The sequence below is a fragment of the Furipterus horrens genome, unplaced genomic scaffold, assembly GCF_987537825.1.
Source record: "Furipterus horrens unplaced genomic scaffold, mFurHor1.1.pri manual_scaffold_6, whole genome shotgun sequence".
Taxonomy (NCBI): domain Eukaryota; kingdom Metazoa; phylum Chordata; class Mammalia; order Chiroptera; family Furipteridae; genus Furipterus; species Furipterus horrens.
Genome location: NW_028327176.1, coordinates 23,258,007 through 23,279,101, shown reverse-complemented (window position 1 = coordinate 23,279,101; position 21,095 = coordinate 23,258,007). Strand labels below are relative to the sequence as shown.

At 35.7% G+C, this 21,095-nt stretch overlaps 1 protein-coding gene across 4 annotated transcripts in view; it reads right to left on the bottom strand.

The window, feature by feature from the left end:
* The window catches only part of RMDN2 (regulator of microtubule dynamics 2), a 66,037-nt gene that overhangs the window by 32,960 nt on the left and 11,982 nt on the right, over nucleotides 1-21,095 (bottom strand). For all 4 annotated transcript variants that reach the window (XM_090280219.1, XM_090280220.1, XM_090280221.1 and 1 more), the window contains one exon: nucleotides 18,768-19,235. In XM_090280219.1, coding sequence (XP_090136345.1) covers nucleotides 18,768-19,219 — 452 coding nt within the window. In that variant the 5' untranslated portion in view covers nucleotides 19,220-19,235. The remainder of the gene's footprint in view (nucleotides 1-18,767; nucleotides 19,236-21,095) is intronic.

The following is a 21,095-nucleotide window of genomic DNA, read 5'->3' as shown; positions in this document are numbered from 1 at the left end:
ACCCTCCAACCCACCCACATTCCCTTCACAGCCAATCTCCTTTACCATGCCTAGCACTTCTTTCCTGAAGTAGGGATCATCTTCTACTATACTATATGATTTACTAATCTACTGCATGTAATACTTTCTTCAGTTTCACCCCACTAGGTTATGTGCTCCCTTACACTAGGATTCTTTGTTTTATCAAGTGATGTATCAAGTGCCTGGAGCAGCACTTGACATACAGTGGATATGCACTGAATATTGTTGAAAGAATGATACAGAGTTGTTGGAATTCAGCAGGCACTCAAACACACACACACACACACATATACACGCATACATATATATATATAGTTCTAGATGATGTTCTAACTCTTTAAAAATTCATGCTACCTTCCACATTGCCTATTTTTTTTTTTTTGGCAGCATACAAAAAACAAAACAATTTGTTTTCATTTATTCAAACCTTGTCCTGTTCGAAAAGGATTTTCAGGAGGTATTTAAGGATGTATAGCATACAAGAGAACTAATTAGAAGTAGTGAAAAACCATAAAGAGAAGGCCAAATGTGAGTGAGGTAAAGTAAAAAAAATACATATACTTTAAATATCTATATCCTTACTACAATCGACACAAATGTCTGTATCTTCCAGCAGCCAATGTAGTCACAATCCCCAGTAAATACTAACAAAGATACAAATGAAACAAATTTTTAAGAGAACTGTATTTCCCATACAAAATAAAGTTATTTCGAAGCCCTTATAAAGAAGACACTATATGAAATGATATTCAACTTCAACAACATTATTAATGGAAACTTAATTCTTCCAGTTGCCCAAGCTGACACACTTAGAATCATCCTCTTTTTCTCTCCTAAGCAATATCTAGTCTGCTAGAAATTCTTTTTGGTTCTATCTTCAAAATACATCCAGAATATAGCCACTTTATTACCACCTCTACCTACTACTGCCGTGGTCTAAACCACCATCATCTCAGCTGGATTACTATAAACATCTCCCTGCTTTAGTCTTTGACCCTTAGTTTATTCTCCACATGGTAGCCAGAATGGTCTTTTAAAAACCTGACTCAAATTATGTCACCCTGTGCTCAAAACCTCCAATGGATGTCCAAATCAGAATGAAAATCTAAGTCCCTGTAGTGGTCTACAAGCCCTACACAATCTAATCTGGTGCCCCTGGCCTCACCTACCACTCTCCCCCTTGCCCACAGCACACTGGGCCCCCTGGCGTCCTTGGTAGTCATTGAACACATCGGTCACGCTCCTGCTTTAACAGCTTTGTATTTGTTGTTCCTTCTACCTGTTACGTTCTTCCCTGTATAGCCATGTAGCATAACTCCTTGTCTGTTTCACATACTTGTTCAAATATAATGTACGAACTAACCCTCTTTTATTACAGATTATATGATTATTTACATAGAAAACATTTAAAAATCTGAAGTTATGAGACTAACAGGAGAGCTTAGCAAGTTGGCTACATGTAAGATTGGCATATAAAAGTCAGTTTCATTTTTATATATTAGCAGCAAAAACACCTAAAAAGCATGATTAAATAAAATATTTAATTTATAATGATTTTAGAGAATATCAAACATGTAGGAATAAATCTAATACAAATATGTAAAAATTCAATAGAGAATATTATAAAAGATGCATTAAAAGATTTTTATAAAAGGGCATATTATTCATGAAAAAATATATCAAGTTCATGGTTAAAAACACTGAATATTATAAATATGTACATTCTCTCCAGATTAATGTACAGATTCCAATGTAATCCCAATTTTATAAACCTAATAGGAATTTTCATAAAATTTAATAAGATGACTCTAAAAGTGATATGGAAAAGTAAAGAGCTTAGAATAGTCAGAGTACTCTTGAAGAAAGAGAGCAGGGAAAGAAGACTTACCTCACCAGAAATTAGGACCAATTATAAAGCTACAATAATTAAAGACAGTGTGTACTGGTACCAGAATAAATGGATTAGAACAGAATAGAACAGAGCCCAGAAACAAATCCATACATGTGAGGGGGGACCCCCCAAAAACCTGGAATTTTATTCTGGAGGGTAGGCCCCTTATAGTACTGGTTTGCCCCACTAGGTGAGCATTCTAAGGACCCTTCTGTACCAGCATACCAGCATACCAGATGGTGTTGTTATGAGAGGCTGTGATCAGCTTCATTGAATTTTTTTTGAAGACTCTTTCAACATGTTTGCCCATTTCATGATGGGTGAGTTACAAGAGTACCTGCCCACACTGTGCTGAGTGTTCAGCAGTTTTTAACTAAAAACTTCCAGACCCCCATGCCCCACCCTCCCTATTGACTTTGCTTTGTTTCTCTGGATGAAAAAAGTCCCAAAGGGAACTGTTTTGCTGATGTGGAAGAGATGAAACAAAAAATGGCAGAAACACTAAAAGGCATCAAAATTGATGAGTTCAAAAGCTGTTTTGAGCAGTGGAAAAACATCTAGATAGGTATATTGCACCAAATGAAGAGTACTCGGAAGGTGACTGAAGTTTACACATGTAAGAATAAGTACACAATTCTTAATAAATTCTGGTTTTCCTGGGTCCCCCCCTCACATATGGAAATGTGGTATATGGAGTTGGTATGTCAGATTGCATGTCAATCATGGACTGAGCTGAAAAAAAGTGGTTATCTCTAAGAAAAAAGATGAAACTGAATCTCTACTTTATAATATTTAAAAATAACTCTAGATAGTATACAGAATTAAAATAATTTTTAAAACTAAGTAGAGAATATAGATGAATATCTTTCATTCTTTGGGGTAAAAACTTTTTACCTAAGATACAAAAACATTAACTATAAAGAATTATTAATTATCTATGATTAATCAATTTGACTATATTAAAATGAAAAACTGCTGCTAATCAATAGATACTTTCAAAAATACAAAAACAATTTAAAAACCAGAAAAAGATATTTTGTAACACACTTAACTGGAGAACATCAATATTAAAAATATATAAATATTTCCCAAATTCGGTAACAAAAACACAGTAAACTCCATAGAAATATGCTAAAGAATATAAATATGTTTTCCCAAATGAGAAAATACATATAGCCTATAAAGAGATGTTTCATAGAACCAAGAAATGCACATAACCAAGAAAAGATGTCAAACATTCACTAGTGATGAGAAATGCAAATAAAGGCCACAAAGAGCCACAGTTTTACACCTTTTCATTTACAAAATTTAAAAATTCTGACAACACCAATTTGGAGAGGAAGTTGATCCACAGGGTCCAATGTGCATGTAAATTGGTAAAACCAGTTGGGAAAGCACTTTGGCATTATCTTTTAATATTGCACTATCACACACCTAGCGCCCAGTAACCCAGTCTCCTTCAGATATACAAAAGGAGATCTGTATGAGAATAGAGACAACAGTACTTTCACAATAGCAAACACCAGGAAACAACCTAAATGTCCAACAAGAGAGCGGATGGATATTAAATAACATTCAAAATGAAAGAAGGGAAGTGACGTGCACATGCAAAATATAGAGGAGTCTTAACAAACTTATATTAAGTGGAAAAATAAGCTCCTAAAGTTATATACAGATGATCCCCCTTCTATAAAAACAAAGTTAAATGTTTTTTAAGGAATAAACACATGCAATAAAATTGTATAAAAAGGAAAGCAAGGAATGAACAATATATAGATTCAGAAATAAGGGCAGGCAGAGGAGCCAAATGGTTTCATGAGGATTACTGTTTAGGTCCTATCTGTTATTTTAGGAGGTGGTTTCACGGATACTTATTACATTATTTACAACTAAAATAAAAATGAGTAAAAGTGACACATGCATGAACCAATGATAGGGTCTCCATGAGCTGGAGATAATTTTTAATTCAATTCTATGCACTAGAGATATAATAAGAAAATTATAATAAAAAGAAAGTAATGACATTAATATCAGACAAAAAACTTCTATGCATCTAAAGACATAAGCTTCAAATATATAAAAAGCACAAATTAAAAGATATATAAAGAAAAATTAAATCCACTAATCAGAATGGGGGATTTTTAACATAACATTCTAAGTAATTGATAAAATATATGAAAAAATAATAAGGATACAATTTAAACACCAAAATTAATAAGCTCAAAGCTAACCAACATACATAGATCTAGACATTGAACATCTGGAGAACTCTTTCTTCTCTAGCACATATGAAATATTTAGGAAAACCATCATGTACACAAGACCACAAACCAAGCCATAAAAGATAATGAACAATTTGTCCTATAGACCATATTCTCTGTTCACAATGCAACTAAATTAGAAATCACCACTAAAACTAGAGGAGAAAAACTAAATATTTAAAAATAATTTAAAAATATTCTTCTAACTGTATGCTTACCTGAATGGCTAAAATGAAAAAGACAAAATCCTAAGGGTTGGTGAAGATGTGTGGAAAATGAAGCTCTCATATATGGCTGATGGGAGTGCAAGCTGGTACAATAGCTTTCGAAATACGCTTGGCAATACATCCTAAGGCCAGAAATGTGTATTCTAAGGACCCTGCAATTTCACCCCTAGGTATATACCCAATAGAAGTGTGTACTTCTGTTTATCCAGTCATAATATTCCATAACTTGAAACTATGAAATGACTATTAGAAAGAGAAAGTTTAAAATATTGTGGTATATTTACACAATAAAATACTCAGTAATGAGAATGAACAATCTACAACTATACACAATAAAATGAATGAATATCCCAAGGTCTGTCAATTGAGAGAAGCTAGACACAAAAGAGTATACAGCATATGATTCATTTATACAAAGTAAAAAAAAAAAAAAGTTTAACCAATTTATACATTTAGAAATCAAGTAAACACAAAGGAATGCAGTAAGGGAGGAAATGAGGACAAAAAAGCTATATAAGACACATAGAAAAGTAATAACAAATGGCAATAGTAAGTCCTTCCCTATTAGTAATTACTTTAAAAGTAAATGGATTAAATTCCCTAATCAAAAGATACAAGTCGGTAGAATGGATTAAAAAAATCAGGATCACTATATGTTGTCTATAAGAGACTCATTTTAGAACTAAGGACAGATAATGGGTTGAAAGTAAAAGGATAACAAAGATATTCCATGTAAATGATAACTAGAGGAAAACAGTGCTGGCTATACTAACATTAGAGAAAATGGGCTTCAACTTAAAAACTTGCAAGAGACAAAGAAGGACATTATACAATTATAAAAGATTCAATTTGCCAAGAATATGTAACAATAATAAGCACATATTCACTAAAAATTAGAGTTCCTAAATATACGAAGCAAACATTGACAACTGAAGGGAGAAAAAGACAGCTATGTAATACTATTAAGGAGACTTCAATACCTCACTTTCAACAATGGATAGAACAACCAGACAGAAAATCAACAGGAAACAGAACTGAATACAATTATTGACCAAGTTGTCCTAACAGACACATCCAGAATATTCCACTCAATAGTAGAATATACATTCTTCTCAAGTGCACATGTAATATTCTCCAGAATAGACCATATGTCATGCCACAACACAAATCTTAATGATTTTTCAAAGACTAAAATCTTCCAAAGCATCTCTTCTAATTTCAGTAAAATGAAATTAGAAACCAACAACAGAAGGAAAACTAGAAAATCCACAGATATGTAAAATTTAAACAACATACTTTGAAACAATCAACGGGGCAAAGAAGAAATCACAAGGGGAATTAGAAAATATATTTAACCAAAAGAAACAAACACACTATATACCAAAAGTTAGGGGATGCAGCAAAAGCAGTGCAAAGGGGGAAATTTATAGATTTAAATGCATACATTGAAAAGAAAGGTCTCAAATCAACAACCTAAATTCACACCTTGAGAACTAGGGAAAAAAAAGTGAATTAAGCCCAAAGCTAGCAGAAGGAAGGAAACAGTAAAGATTAGAACAGGTGTAAACACAATAGAGAATTTAAAGAAAAGAGAAAATTAACAAAACCAAGAGTTGGTTATTCCAGAAGATGAACAAAACTGACAAACCTTTAATTAGATGAAGAAAAAAGGAGAGAAGAATGAAATAACTAGAATCAGAAATGAGAGACTATCACTCCCAATTTTACAGAAATAAAAAGGATTATCAGAGTGCTATGAAAGATAGTATACCAACAAACTGAACAACCTAGATGAAATGGACAAATTCCTAAAAATATACAAACTACCAAGTCTGAATCAGGAAGAAATAGAAGATCTGAACAGATATATAACAAGTAAGAAAATGGAATCAGTAATCAAAAACCTCCCAACTACAAAGAAAAGTCCAAGACTATATGGCTTCATGGTGAATTCCACAAACATTTAAAGAAGAACTAAAATGAGTATTACTCAAACTCCTCCAAAAAGTTAAAGGGAAAGAACATTTCCTAACTCATTCTATGAGGCCATCATTACCCTGACACCAAAACCATACAAATACACTTTAAGAAAACTAGAACAATATTCTTGATAAATATTGGTGCAAAAATCGTCAATAAAATACTAGCAAAAAAAGATTGAAAGCACATTAAAATGGCTATATGTCATGACCAAATGGGATTTATTCTAGGAATGCAAGGATTAGTAAATATATGAATATCAACCAATGTAATACACCACAATAATAGAATCAAGGGGGGGAAACAATAATAATCTCAATTGGGGTAAAAGAAAAAAAAGCTTTGGACAAAATACAATACCCTTTCATGATGAAAATGTAGGACAAGCTAGGAATAGAATGAAACTACCTCAACATAATAATAATCATATATGAAAAGCTCACAGCTAACATCATAATCAATGGCAAAAGATTGAAAGTTTTTCCTCTAAAATGAGAAATAAGACAAGAGTGTCTGTTTTTGCCACTTATGTTCAAAACAGTCCAGCCAGCGCAAGAAATAAAGAGCACCAAAATTGGAAAAGAAGAAAAATTATCTCTTAGCAAATGACATGATCTTGTTTGCAGAAAACCCTAAAGATTTCACGAAAAATTAAAAATTAATAAATTCAGCAAAGTTGCAGGATACAAAATAAATTGCATAAATCAGCTGTGTTTTCATATGAGCAATCTGAAAATAAAATAAAGACAACTACTCTTTAATACCACCAAAAAGAATAAAATATGTAGAAATAAACTTAACCAAGGAGGTGAAAGATTTGTACACTGAAAATGACAACACATTGATGAATGAAATTAAAGAAGACACAAATGGAATTCTCATGCCATAGGTTTGAGGCCTTCATATTGTCAAGATGTCAATATTACCCATAGTGATCTATAGATTCAGTGCAATCCTTCTCAAAAATCTCAACAACGTCTTTTGTAAAGATAGAAAAATTGATCCTAAAATTCATATGGAAGATCCTGAGTAGCCAAAACAATCTTGAAAGAGAATAACAAAGTTAGAGGTCTCATACTTCCTGATTTAAAAACTTCTTGCAAAAGTACAGTAATTAATGAAAAGTGTGTACTCACATAAAATCAGAAATATACATCAATGGGATAGAACAGAAAACCTAGAAGTAAACCCTAAGGTACATGGTCAAATGACTTTTGACAAGGCTATTCAATGGAGAAAAAAAGTCCCTTCAACAAATAATGCTGGGTGAGGGGGATGGGGGGATAGTAAAACACAAAAATAACATCTTAGCCCAATGACAAATTTAGGGGACATTTTATTATGACAAATAATTTAAAATAATGCATATTCCTTTCTTCTAAAAAGACTAATTATATTCTAACTTAAGTATTTTTAATTGTCTATATAGATTGTCCATTTATTAGTTATTCTGATATGTATATTTATAAACCTTATATGAAGGTTAAATATGAAAATATATTCACTCAAAAATAAAAATTTTAAAGATAATTTAAAAACAATTTTATTTAAAAATTGTAAAATTAAAGTTTTGGAAAAACTGAAAAATATTAACTTTAAAAAATAAAAATAACGAATACACACATTTTTATCTCTGATTTCAGAGTTCTTAATACTTAAAAGTATTAAGTTAAAACATGGCCCAAATGATCCCTGGCTGGTATTGACCAGTGGATTGAGTGCTGGCTTGCAAACAGAAAGGTTGCTGGTTCAATTCCCAGCCAGGGACAAGTCCCCAGTTGGGGGCGTGCAAGAGGGAACTGATCAATGTTTCTCTTACACATCATTGTTTTTCTCCCTTTCTTTCCACCTCCTTTCTCCTCTCTACAAATAAGTAAATAAAATCTTTTAAAAAAATAAATAAAACATGGCCTAAATGGAAGAACAAAACAAAACTCTAGAAAAAGAACTACACAAAATGGAGACAAGCAATCTGCTAGATGCAGAGTTCAAAACACTGGTTATAAGGATACTTAATGAACTTAGGGGAAGAACAGATGAACTCAGAACTTCAACAGCATAAAAAGGACATGGAAACCACAGAAAAGAACCAGTAAAGAATGAAGGATACACTAACTGAAATGAAGAACAATTTACAAGGAATCAACAGTAGAGATGATGAAACTGAGGATCAAATCAGTGATTTGGAATATAAAGAAACAAAAACACCCAACCAAAATAGCAAAAAGAAAAAAAACCCCTAAAAATGATAGTGTAAGGAGCCTCTAGGACAACTTCAAGCATTCCCACATTTGCATCATGAAGATGCCAGAAGGAGAAGAAAGACAAAAAGAAATTGAAAAACTATTTGAAAAAAAATGACAGAAAATTTCCCTAACTGGTGGAAGAAATAGACATATAAGTCCAGGAAGCACAGAGTGTCCCAAACAAGAAGAACCCAAAGAGGCCCACAACAAGACCCATCATAATTAAAATGTCCAAGGTTAAACACAAAGAGAGAATCTCAAAAGCAGCAAGAGAAAAGCAGTTAGTTACCTACAAAGGAGTTCCTATAAGACTGTCAGCTGATTTCTCAAAAGAACCTAAGCAGGCTAGAAGGGATTGGCAAGAGATATTCAAAGTGATGAAAATCAAGGACCTGCAAGCAAGATTACTCTACCCAGCAAAGCTATCATTTAGAATTGCAGGGTAGGTAAAGAGCTTCCTAGACAAGAAAAAGCTAAAGGAGTTCTTTATCACCAAACTTATTATTTTTTCAATTTATTTATTGTTTTTTCTATTACAGTTGTCCCACTTTTTCTCCTACTGCTCCCCCCACCCACCCACCTCTTCTCCCACAGTCAATTCCCACCCCATTGTCCATGTTCACGGGTCATTCATACTGGTTCCACCAAACTATTACTATATGAAACGTTAAAATGAGTTATTTAAGAAAAATATGATAAAAATATGAACAATAAAATGGCAATAAATACATATCTGCCAACAATTGAATCTAAAGAACAAAATAAGCCAACAAGCAGAACAGTGACAGAATGATAGATACAGAGAAGGATTTGATGGTTGCCAGATGGGAGGGGTGTTGGAGAGATGATTGAAAAAGGTGAAGGGATTAAGAAGTACAAATTGGTAGTTACAAAAACAAACAAAAAAACAAATTGGTAGTTACAGAATAGCAATGGGGATATAAAGAGCAATATAGGAAATGGAATAGCCAAACGACATATAAGCATGACCCATGGACGTGGACAATGGTGTGGGAATTGCCTAAGGCAGTGGGTGGGGCTGAGTGGAGGGGGGGAAGGTGGAAAATTTGGAAAAACTGTAATAGCATAATCAACAAAATATAATTTTTAAAAAGTATTTAATTAAAATATCTGGTTTTAATACAGTCAACATAATTCCATGACAATATGTTTTTACTCATGATTTGATCCTTGCAGTAGTAAAAACATTATCTGTTTAGTGGAGCATAAGAAGTATAGCTAACAAGGCTTACATAAATTAAAATTTCTAAATTGATAAATACAAGAATATACAGGGTGGAGAAAAAGTAGGTTTATAGTTGTGAGTATGCAGAACAGTTTATTCTTGTATTACTTTTCATTAATTACTGTATTATTTTCCACATGAACAACTCTATATCTACTTTTGCCTCATCCTGTAGATTATATAGGGATACTATCTCTGAGGATTAGACTAAGATAAAAGACATTAAATTCTAAAAGAATGTTATACATTTAGAAGACCTATATATCAAAGCTTGATGTTATTTTCAGGCCACAGATGTATTATGACAGTCACTCAGAAATTTGGGACTAGTCAATCTATAAGCAGCAAATCTGTTAAAAGCCTGAAACATATGAATAAACTTTAACTTCCATATTCCAATAATGTTAGTGAACTATCTTTCAAAAACACAGAAATTAAAATTCCATTCAGACTGCAACACAGAAATCCTCAGAAAATGCAGCGAAGCTTAGTAAGGGAGAAGACATCTATGAGAACTGAACAGTGATTTCTACAGGCTATAGCGTGTGCCTGGTAGGAAAACTTCTTATCTGAGCTGCCCTTCTAAGACAGGGTGAAATCTGAGGTGACCTTATTTTAATAGGTGAAGATTTGTCTTCCTCTTGAGAGGAGTCGGCAGTATTTTCATCCTCAAAGGAATTTGCGATAGCTTCATTTAGAAACGGGGTAAAGCTCTTAGTATGCTTATAAAACGAAGAAAATCCAACATTATGGGGAACAGAAGTTACACTTTGAGAGGGATGCTGTTGAATCATAGTTGGAGAGTGATTTGTACAGTGACTTTGAGAACCAGGATGTAGGGAATCTTTCCATAACTGGCTTCTTTCTTGAATATCAGTGGCAAAGTCGTTTTCTTGGTAAGAATAGGAAATGAGAGTTGGAAGAGAGAGGAAGGTGTCTGTGCTTTGTTGAAAGCTGTCTCTAACAACAGAATCCTGACTGGCTGCGGAATTAACTTTTCTTTCAAAATTCATAAAATATTTAATGTTATAGTCAGTAGAACAAGAGCTTATATATTTGTCAGCATCAGTAATACTTGAGTTTTTATAAAGTATTTCAATTTCACTTGGATTAAATATGTTGTCACTACTTGGTTGAAGATCAAAACACATAGCACTTTCAAAACAGGAAATTATACTTAATTTAGGGGCAGAGGAAAGTCTTCGGGATTTAAAACGGAAATGTTCCAAGGAAGATTTTAAATCACTGAAGCTTTTTTCTTGAGAATCAAAGTTAACTCTACTCGGTTTACTGCAAAAGGAAGCACCGCTTTTCTTAAGTTTAACAAGTAAAGAAGGTCTTCTTCCATAGAAAGATGAATGAGTAGATATATTTGATGGAAAAGATAAGTGTTTACTTCTTTGAAGTAAACTGACACTACATATCTTAGGATGACTTGTTTCAAGATGAACAGATACAGCTGGTTGAGTTACAGAAGAGGCTCCACAGCACAGGGGATCTGAAATAACTTGATCCACAGGACTATTTGGTTGGAAGCTCTGCTCCTCTTTGCAGCAGCTAGAGTGAGAAAAGTGTCAAATGAGGAACAAAAATCAGGAGCAGAGTTGGAAACTCTCAGGCATAAGACCTGGGTTCTGGGAATCCAGGCCTGGTTTTAGCAAGCCCGCGCATAATTGCTGGTGTCAAGGACTGCCTAACCCTAAATAAATCTGCTGCCCCTGGCACCAGTGACTGCTTGTGTCCTTCCAAGGTATCCTGACCAGCAGGCAGGAATTTAGCAATTTATTTGTTCTCAGAATCAACTCCCACTCCATCATCTGAGCCATCTGCAGAAAGTCCCTTCAACTCCCCCTACCCTTAGCTGCCCTAGACTCAGGTGACTATCAGGAGATGGCAACTGTCCAACTGCCAACCTGCTGGCTGTACAAGGGGGCAATTTAGCCTGTCCTGCACTGCTTACGTATTCCAAGCCTCAGAACTCCTTAAAAACTCACTCCGCCCTGACCCTCGCTGCTGGTGTCTGCCCCAGCCTCAGCCTGCCCACCATGTAGCATACTCAGTAAACCATCTTGTTCAGCGTTTGGCTGCTGCCCTTCTCTACCTCCGCCAAGCCCCTGAAACCTAACAAAAACCTACCAAGCCCCCTGAGGAATAATATCCACTTTATCAATATGGAGAAAACAGAGGTACCCAAAAGGATGCCTAAGTCTAAAAGGTTGTCTCTAGTTATATACCTATCTATTAAACCTTGGAAGAATAAATTGAAAGACTCCGGGAAGCTGGTAGAAAGAAAGATCAGGTGAACCACACGAGAGAGCACCAGAACCAGAGTATCTCCTGAAGGGAAAGGTGAAACTTTCTGTTTTAAAAATAATAAACCATAATATTTCTTTGAGACTAGTAAACTACTCTATTTAAAGGAGTTAAGTAGAATAAATTCATACCCTGTTGCTCCATGCATTTTAAAATATTAACCATATGAAACAGTACTTCTCTGAAGAGTATTTCAGATAAATATCCAGATATCCCAGATATTCAGTTATTGTGGGAAACTAAAGGAAGCATTAAAGCTTGATTTATAAATATATCGATGCTTTTTATAACATGAAACATACAGGTAAATTTTTTCTTTTTAAAGGCTTACCTTAAACATTGTCCCATATTTTAATCAAAAATAAATCTCTCCCTTCCTTTCTAAGCCATCACTTTTAAGTCATAATATACCCTGTGTAGGTGGAACAGGTCAGAAGACTGAATGTTTTTAAGCTGCATGTGTGATTAACATGGCAATAACACAGAATGTGATGATGGGAGACTCTAGAATCTAATGACATCAGTTTAGAATAAAATTGTCCTGTGGCTCACCCTTTCTGAAAAGCTCCAGTTCCCATGACTGTGGAATGTGTATTCTAACTTAATTATGTTTCAGGAGTCAGCCAACCAAATCAAGCAGTGAGACAACAGCAAAATGAAGGCCAGAACATAGATGCCCGCACAGTCCTTTTCTTGGGATTGTCTCTCTCACTAGCTGCCCTTCATACCGCTGGCCGACTCATTCTTCTTTCACTTGAACACACTTTACCCCAGATTTTTACATCCTCCAGTAATATGGGAAAGTGGTCATTATAAAGTTTGATCCAAAGATATATTGAGAAGGCAAAAAACCCTAAATGGCAAATGCTACTGCCCCCTGAATGAAACAAGCTTCCTCTACCTTGGCATTAAAGTGTCCCATTGGATTGCATGAGCCACATGCACAGACTATGGAGATCTACTGAGCCGCTGTTTATAACCCCTTGAAACAAATTATACCTATTTAAAGGCAAGATTCGCAGAATTAATAGAAGAAAAAAAACTGTCCTTTCCCTTTCCAAACCAACTTGAAGCACTGGCCACAAAATAGGTGTATGTGTATAGCCGCTTATGACATAAAACCCCCTCTCAAATATATTTCTTTTCACCTCTATATCCTGAATGCCCTCCTATCATTTCCTGCTTTTGTTCCACTCCTAACAACCTTCTTTGGGAAACCCTTGAACAAATTCCCTTCCAGAGATCTAAAGCTCTCTTACTCTTACCATACAATTATTGTTTTGTAATTTGATTTTACCCTACATACAAGCTAATAAATTAATCTGTAACTGTTGCATGGATGCTGAAGACACACTATTCTTGGGTCAGAGACCAAGGACTTTACTACTCACAGCAAATCAAACAGTATGAGCATAAGCATAGTTGTGTTGGTTCTCCTTGACCCCAGGTCCCACAGGGCAATGCAGAGGGCCCAGAAACTCTATGTGCAGTAAGTTGTGTTACAAAGAAAGGAACACTGAGCTTAGGGTATCCACCACTTTTATAGCAAGCAGTAAGTAAATCTGCCACACCTGCTTTGGTTTTGGAGAAAAACATTCTCTCATTCCTCAAGATTTCTTACCACAAGCCTGAGAAATGGCCAGGACAAAGGATGGTCATGTAGACTTTATACTCTGCACAAAATTAACTCAAAATGGATCACAGACCTAAATATAAAATGCAAAACTATAAAACTCCTAGAATATAACATGGGAGAAAACCTAGATAAATTTGGGTATAGCAATGACTTTTTAGAAGCAACACCAAATGCACAATTCATGGAAGAAATAACTAATAAGCTTCTGCTCTGTGAAAGACAATGTCAAGAGAATGAAAACCCACAGACCGGGAGAAAATATTTGCAAAATACATATCTAAAAAATGGACTCACCCAAGATATACAATGAACTCTTAAAACTCAACAGTAAGAAAATAAGCAACCCAATTTAAAAATGGGCCAAAGACCTTAACAGACACCTCACCAGAGAAGATATACAGATGGTAAATAAGCATATGAAAAGATGCTCCATACTGTATGTCATCAGAGAAATGCAAGTTAAAACAACGAGATACCTCTACCTACCTATAAGACTGCTCAAAACCCAGAACAATGACAACACCAAAATGCTGGTGAGGATGTGGAGCAACAGGAGCACTCATTCATTGTTGGTAGAAATGCGAAACTGTTCATCTTGGAAGTGAAGACAGCCACTTTGGAAGACAGTTTAGAGGTTTCTTACAAAACTAAACAGACTCTTACCATACAATCCAGCAATCATGCTCCTTGGTATTTACCCAAATGAGATGTAAAATTACGTTCACTCAAAACTCTGCACATGAATGTTTATAGCAGCTGTCTTCATAACTGCCAAAACTTGGAAGCAACCATGATGTCCTTCAGTAGGTAAATGGATAAACTGTGGTACATCCAGACAATGGAATATTATTCAGCACTAAAAAGAAATGCACTGTTAAGCCATAAAAAGATACAGGGAAACTTAAATGCATATTATGAAGTAAAGGAAGTCAACCTGAAAAGGTTACATACTATGTGATTCCAACTATATGACATTTGGAAAAAAGTGAAGCTATGGAGACAGCAAAACAGTCAGTGGTTGCCAGGGGTTACGGGGAGAGAGGGATGAACAGGCAGAGCACAGAGGATTTTTAGGGCAGTGAAAACACTCTGTGTGATACCATAATAATGGATTCATATCATCAAACAATTGTCCAAATCCATAGACTACACAACACTAAGAGTGGACCATAATGTAAACTGATTCTGATGTGTTAATGTATGTTCATTAATTGTAACACACTTCTCTGGTGCTGGATAATGGGGAAGCTATGCATGTATGGGGTCAGGGATTATATGGGAAATCTCTGTACCTTCTCCTCAAATTTTCTGTGAATCTGAAACTGCTCTAAAAGAAGTAAAGTCTTAATTTTTTTTTAAACTTTTATTAGTATTTATTTTATGCTTTATTTACTCCCAGGTCATAAGCTTTTGTTTCTTTAGTTTCTTCTGGGCTATCTTTTTCTTCTGTGCAACCTCCTTTTCTGGTTTAGGAACAACCTGCTCTTTTTCAGGAAGGACCATCTCAGTGTGGCAGGGAGAGCTCCTGTGTGGGGTAATCCGCCCATGAGCTCTGTAAATTCTGCACCACATCTTGGCAGCTTTGTTCACCTGGATGTGCTAAATGAGCAGAGAATCTACATCTAAAACCTTAAGTTCAGCATTACTCTCTGCATTTTTAAGCATCTGCAGCAAAAACTCAGCCCTCTTTTTGGGCCACTGATCTTGTGTCCAGCCCCACTATTTGGCCAGGACACACTGACCAACTCCACCACATTGTAATGACAGAATGGGACACATTGCTTCTGTAAAGTGACATCTTTCAGATACTTGGTGGCTTTTCAAATATGCATACCCTTGATGGCCTGGGCATTTTCACAGGTGTTCTTCAAGTGAACATAAAGATTTGAACCTCTTGATTTGAATGACTTTGTGGGGTTTTCTGTGTCAAGTAAATAGGGAACCATTTTCAGAGGTCACTTCTTGTTGTCTTTAAGTAGAGGAAGAGCAGAGGCTCCTGGGTAAATTCATGAGAACTCAATCTAAAGTCTAAATTCAAAAAAAAAAAAAAAAAAAAATCAAGAAAACGAAGTGCTCAGGGCCTTTTCTTGGGACACCTAGCAAGATGTGTAAGAGAGTAAGAAGCCCAGGGAGCACAGCTCTCACTATGGTCATCTGCTATTGTTTCCCCTGTGGTGTGGAATGGTTGTCTGTTGTTCCTAAGTCACACTAAGATCCATAAGTGCCTTTCCCAAAAGGACATCTTTTGCACAGTAAAACAATAGACTATGTAGTGCATAGAAAGTTTCTACAAGAAACTTCTCTTTCCAAAATTGGGCCAACTTGTTGTTTAACAGTCCCACCTCTAGAAGCACTGGCCCACTGAGCTACCCCATGGGAAATGAAGTCAGGAGCAGGTCTCAATGCTGACAAATATTTCTGCCCGAAGGAGGTAATAAATGAGGTCAAATCATTCCACTCTTGCACCACTGAAGTAAATCTATGAAAAGTGTTTAGGTGTACGTATTTGGGGGACGGGGAAGAAGAATCCAGATCTGCCTAGACAATTGAAAGGAAATCACATACTAGTATGGGTAATATGAGGTTGTTCAATATTTTTCTGGATAGAGTATTTAGATAAACCTCTATCCCCAAATTGCCCTTCATTACTTATTTTTAAGAAAACCTTAACTAAGTCTAGCTCCCCACCAAATTATTAACCCCTCATAATGGCATGCATCTGAAACTTCTCCTTCAATCCACTCTCAGCTCTCATTCTATCAGCTCCATGATCCCAGGCACCTTCTATGTTCCTCATGTCCTGTGCTCACCTAAACTTCTTCTCCTTTTTTAACCTCAACCACTCTATTCCCACTGAGACCACTATTCTATTATGATATATTTCACTGTGCCCCATGAACATCTTGTTCACTTGTAACCATAACTGCCATTAACTAAAACTACAATTTCATCATGATATCTCAGCAGAAGTTTAGAAAATCTTCTAGAACAAAGCTTCTCAAACTTTAGAGTACATCAGGGTCACCAGGAGAGCATGTTAAAATGCAGTTTCTGGGGCACTATTCCCAGAGGTTTGATTTACTAGGTCTGGGGTGAATCTGAGAATGTACATTTCCATTAAGTCCCTATGCTAGATGGGATGTTGATGCTTATGTTCCACAGACTACACTTTGAGTAGCTCTGTTCTAGAACATCAGGGTAATGAATAAACCCTCAGAGTAAAAGTTAAAAGGGCCTTTCAAAATCCCTCACAGAAGCCTCCTATGTGAGCTGGGGTCCAGGAAGGACAACAAATGATATCAGGACTAAATATCCCTTATCTTGGTTCCTAGATGATAAGTCCTCAAGGACCCTAGATTATACCTGGAGAGGAGGAAGAAGGGGGAAGAGGGGAGAACCCTGAATTCGACTGAGTCTTTAACAGAAAAAGACTAGCTCTAAACTAGAATTGATTGAGTTAATTTGGATTGACAAATTCAAGTTTTCCCATATAATCCAAAACAGAGCTAGTAAACTGAATTCAATTATAGAGTAATGCATGTTTACATCTTCAGCTGATCTGAGTGTAGTGAATGTAAATTATTTAATCTATTACATTAATTATATTTATTTGTATAAACAGTTTACCACATATACCCAATTATGCAAAGTAATAACAATGTTCATCACTAAATTAGCACCAGATTAACTTTTTTTTCCCATTACGATATTGAACTCTACCCATATAGGTTTGCTGTTGGTAGTTTGCTATTCAGATAGCATGGTTATCCTTATGTGACTTGAAAGATAGAAATAGTACTTCTTGGAGATCACCAAACAAGTTAATAGGCTATCTCTAGACTTTCCCTCTCCACTATTAGGTCCTTTTGAAAGAAAGAAGGTTAATTAATTCACTAAATAGTAGCTACTAAATGCAGCCTAGTAAATATAAAGAAACAGTATATGGACAAGGGTTTGAACTTATCCAATAACAAACTCCAGGTAGTTTTAAATACAACAGAAACAAAAAAGTATATACTTCAGGTCAACAGGTACAGATGTGTTCCAGAAACATCAGATATGAGGAATACAACAAAGAAAACATGGGGTCCCTGCCCTAAAGAATTTCAGGCTCTGTAATATTCACTAGTGCATCTTTACTTACTTGCCTATTTTATTCCTCAAAAACACGAGCCAGACACTATTTCTTTATTCATAAATCGTTTGTTTTTCCTGTAAGAGAATATTATGTATGTTCTTGCTTTTAGAATTAAGTAGATTACCTCATGTGAGGATGAAAGTGAATCACTTGTACATTCTCAAATCTTTTTAGGTCTACACTGCCCAATCCAGTGGCCACTAGTTCCATATGGCTATTTAAACTTAATTACAATTAGATAAAATTTAAAAATCAGTTCCTCAGTTACACTAGCTATTCTTCAAGTGGCTGCTACATTGTGCAGCACAACTTTACACCATTTCCATCGTCACACAAGATTCTACTGGACTGAACTTACTGGACTATTCTTATAGAGCAGGTCACACAATGGCCACATGTGAAAATAGGGTACAAACTTTGGCAAATAAGTACTGTCTTCTTCAATACTCACATGATGCCACCTAGCACTGGCACTAGTAAGTTACTTATATTCTTTTTGTCAATGCAGTCTATACTAGCTTAAATATTGAACTCAATTGAATATGGTTTCAATTTTAATATAAGCCAAATTAATCACTTTTTAACGTTTTGTTTGTAGTATACGGAGGAGGGGGGAAGTAGGTTTACAGTTGTGAGTACGTGAAACAGTTTATTCTTGTATTATTCACTTATTATTGCATTATTTATTATTATTAACCTACTTTTGCCCATCCCTGTATATGACTGGGGAATGCATAATAAAAGTGCCTAAATAATAGCAATAATAAAACAATCAGTTCAACATGGGAAATGTTTTAAAGCAACTTACCCTCCTTCACTTTCCGCCTCCTCTGAACTGTTACTTGTTCCTGAACTTTGAACTGTGGCAGGCCTTCTTTTCCTAGCTCTGTGCTGAGGACTAATCCTATGAGCAGTTGTCTTTCTACCCAGTTCACTATGTACATATTCCTCCAGTTTTGGAATGGTTTCTTTAAGAATTCTAATTTCCTCTTTGAGTTCTTCCACATGTGTCAGTAATTCATTTAACTTCTCCAATATTTCAAGTTGCTTTCCTTGAAAGATTGCTGCTGTTCCTTGGCCATTATGCATTTCATCTTCCAAAGTCATCGAATCAAATGCATTACCCAGAGAAAGAAATTTAGGTAAATTCATTGCTGTCTTTGGTTTACGAACCTTGTGGTACCACAGAAGAAGCAAGCTGATTCCAGTCATTCCCACCATGATGCCAAGTATCAGTACTTTGTTTGTGGAATGGGGCATTTCCTGGTTCTTGTTTCTAAAATTAAAAAGCACAAATGTAAATAAATGTTTCTGTCTTTGCCCCAAATAAAAATATTAGAGTTTTTTCAATCCACAAAAGCCAAGTCTACACCACATATACACACACAAAAAACTTGATAAATCATAAATCATAAACTAAAATATATTACCTTTATAATGTATGTGGCCAGGTGGAAATATTTACTTTAAGATATTACTGAAGTCACTGTAAAGTATGAACTTTAATTCAGAGTTTGTATTCTACATGACTGTTCTCATATTTATTCTTTACAATATCTTTTTAAAGGTGTGATAAATAAGCATAAAAACAGCATTATAAATGTCTGAAAAAACTATTAAAAATTCAAATTTTTAAGAAAAGTGCTTAACTGTATCTGAAATCTTTTAAATATGCTTTATTGATTATGATGTTACAGTTGTCCATATTTCTTTTCCCTTTGTTCCTCTCCACCCAGTGACCCCCCTTCCTCCGGTTATCCCTCCCCGCCTTAGTCCATGCCCATTGGTTGTGCATATAGTTCTTCTCAACCTCTTCCTGTCTACTCCACTCCCTCCTACTATGCTTCTTAATTCCTGTACCATCTCCCTCCCTTTCCCCGCTTCCCCTCCCTGCTGACCTCCCCCCATAATATTCCCCATACCTATAATTCTTTTCCCACTCTCGTTGCCTACTTAGTTTGCCTTTGTTTCAGTTCCCTAGCTTCTGTTGTTGGTTGTTGTTTTATAGTTTTCATTTTAACGTTCAGTTTTGATCCTGTCTCCTAAACAAGTCCCTTTAACATTTCATATAACAGTGGTTTGGATCTGATGAACTTCAGTTTTACTTTGTCCTGGAAGCCCTTTCTCTGCCCTTCTATTCTGAATGATAGCTTCACTGGATAGAGTGTAGGTTTTTGCTTTTCACTATTTTGAATATTTCTTACCAGTCCCTTCTTGCCTGCAGAGTTTCTTTTGAGAAATCAGCTGAGAGTCTTATTGGGATCCCCTTTGTATGTAATTCTCTTCTTCTCTCCTGCTGCTTTTAAGATTCTCTCTTTATTCTTAATTTTTGACATTTTGATTATAATGTGTCTTGGAGTGGTTCTCCCTGGGTCCAGTTTATTTGGAACTCTCTGTGCTTCCTGGACCTGTAAGTCTATTTCCTTCCTCAAGTTAGGGAAGTTCTGCTTCATTATTTTTTCACATAATTTTTTCCATTTTTAGTTCATCTTCTTCACCTTCTGGCAACCCTGATTCAGATGTTGGCCCCCTTATAGCTGTTCCATAGGTTTCTGAGCCTCTCCTCATTTTCCTTACTTTTTGTTTCCTCTTTCTGCACTGCTTGACTGTTTGTCCCTTCCCTATGTTCCAATTTGTTGATTTGATCCCTGTTTTTCTTTCTCTCACCACTAGTTTCATATGTGTTTTTGTTCATTTCAGTAGGACTAGCCTTCATTCCTTCCCTGTCTTGTTTAAGATCTGCTGTTAGGTCTATAAGCATTTTTATACCCAAAGCTCTGAACTGTGCCTCAGAAAGATTTCCTATCTGCTGAGCTGTTAGATTAGATATTTGCTGTCTGGTCAGCTGCATCACCAGGATCTCTATCATGATCTGTGCCATCCTGACTATTTTGTGTTTACCTTTGCTTCCTGAGCAGGATTGTCACACCTCCTACGCTATAGGGGGCAGAGCCCCATGCACTCATCACAACCGGGCAACCCTTCTCACCACACTGTGGTGTTTTCTGTGGGGGTGGAGGTCCAAGATGGATTCCTGCCTTTCACTCTCCTCTGAGAGACCAGGAGCCTCCTTCTCCTTCCCTACGCCCTCTGGCCCTCACAGTCCAAGGCAATGGGGGTCTGCCTTTCCTGGCAT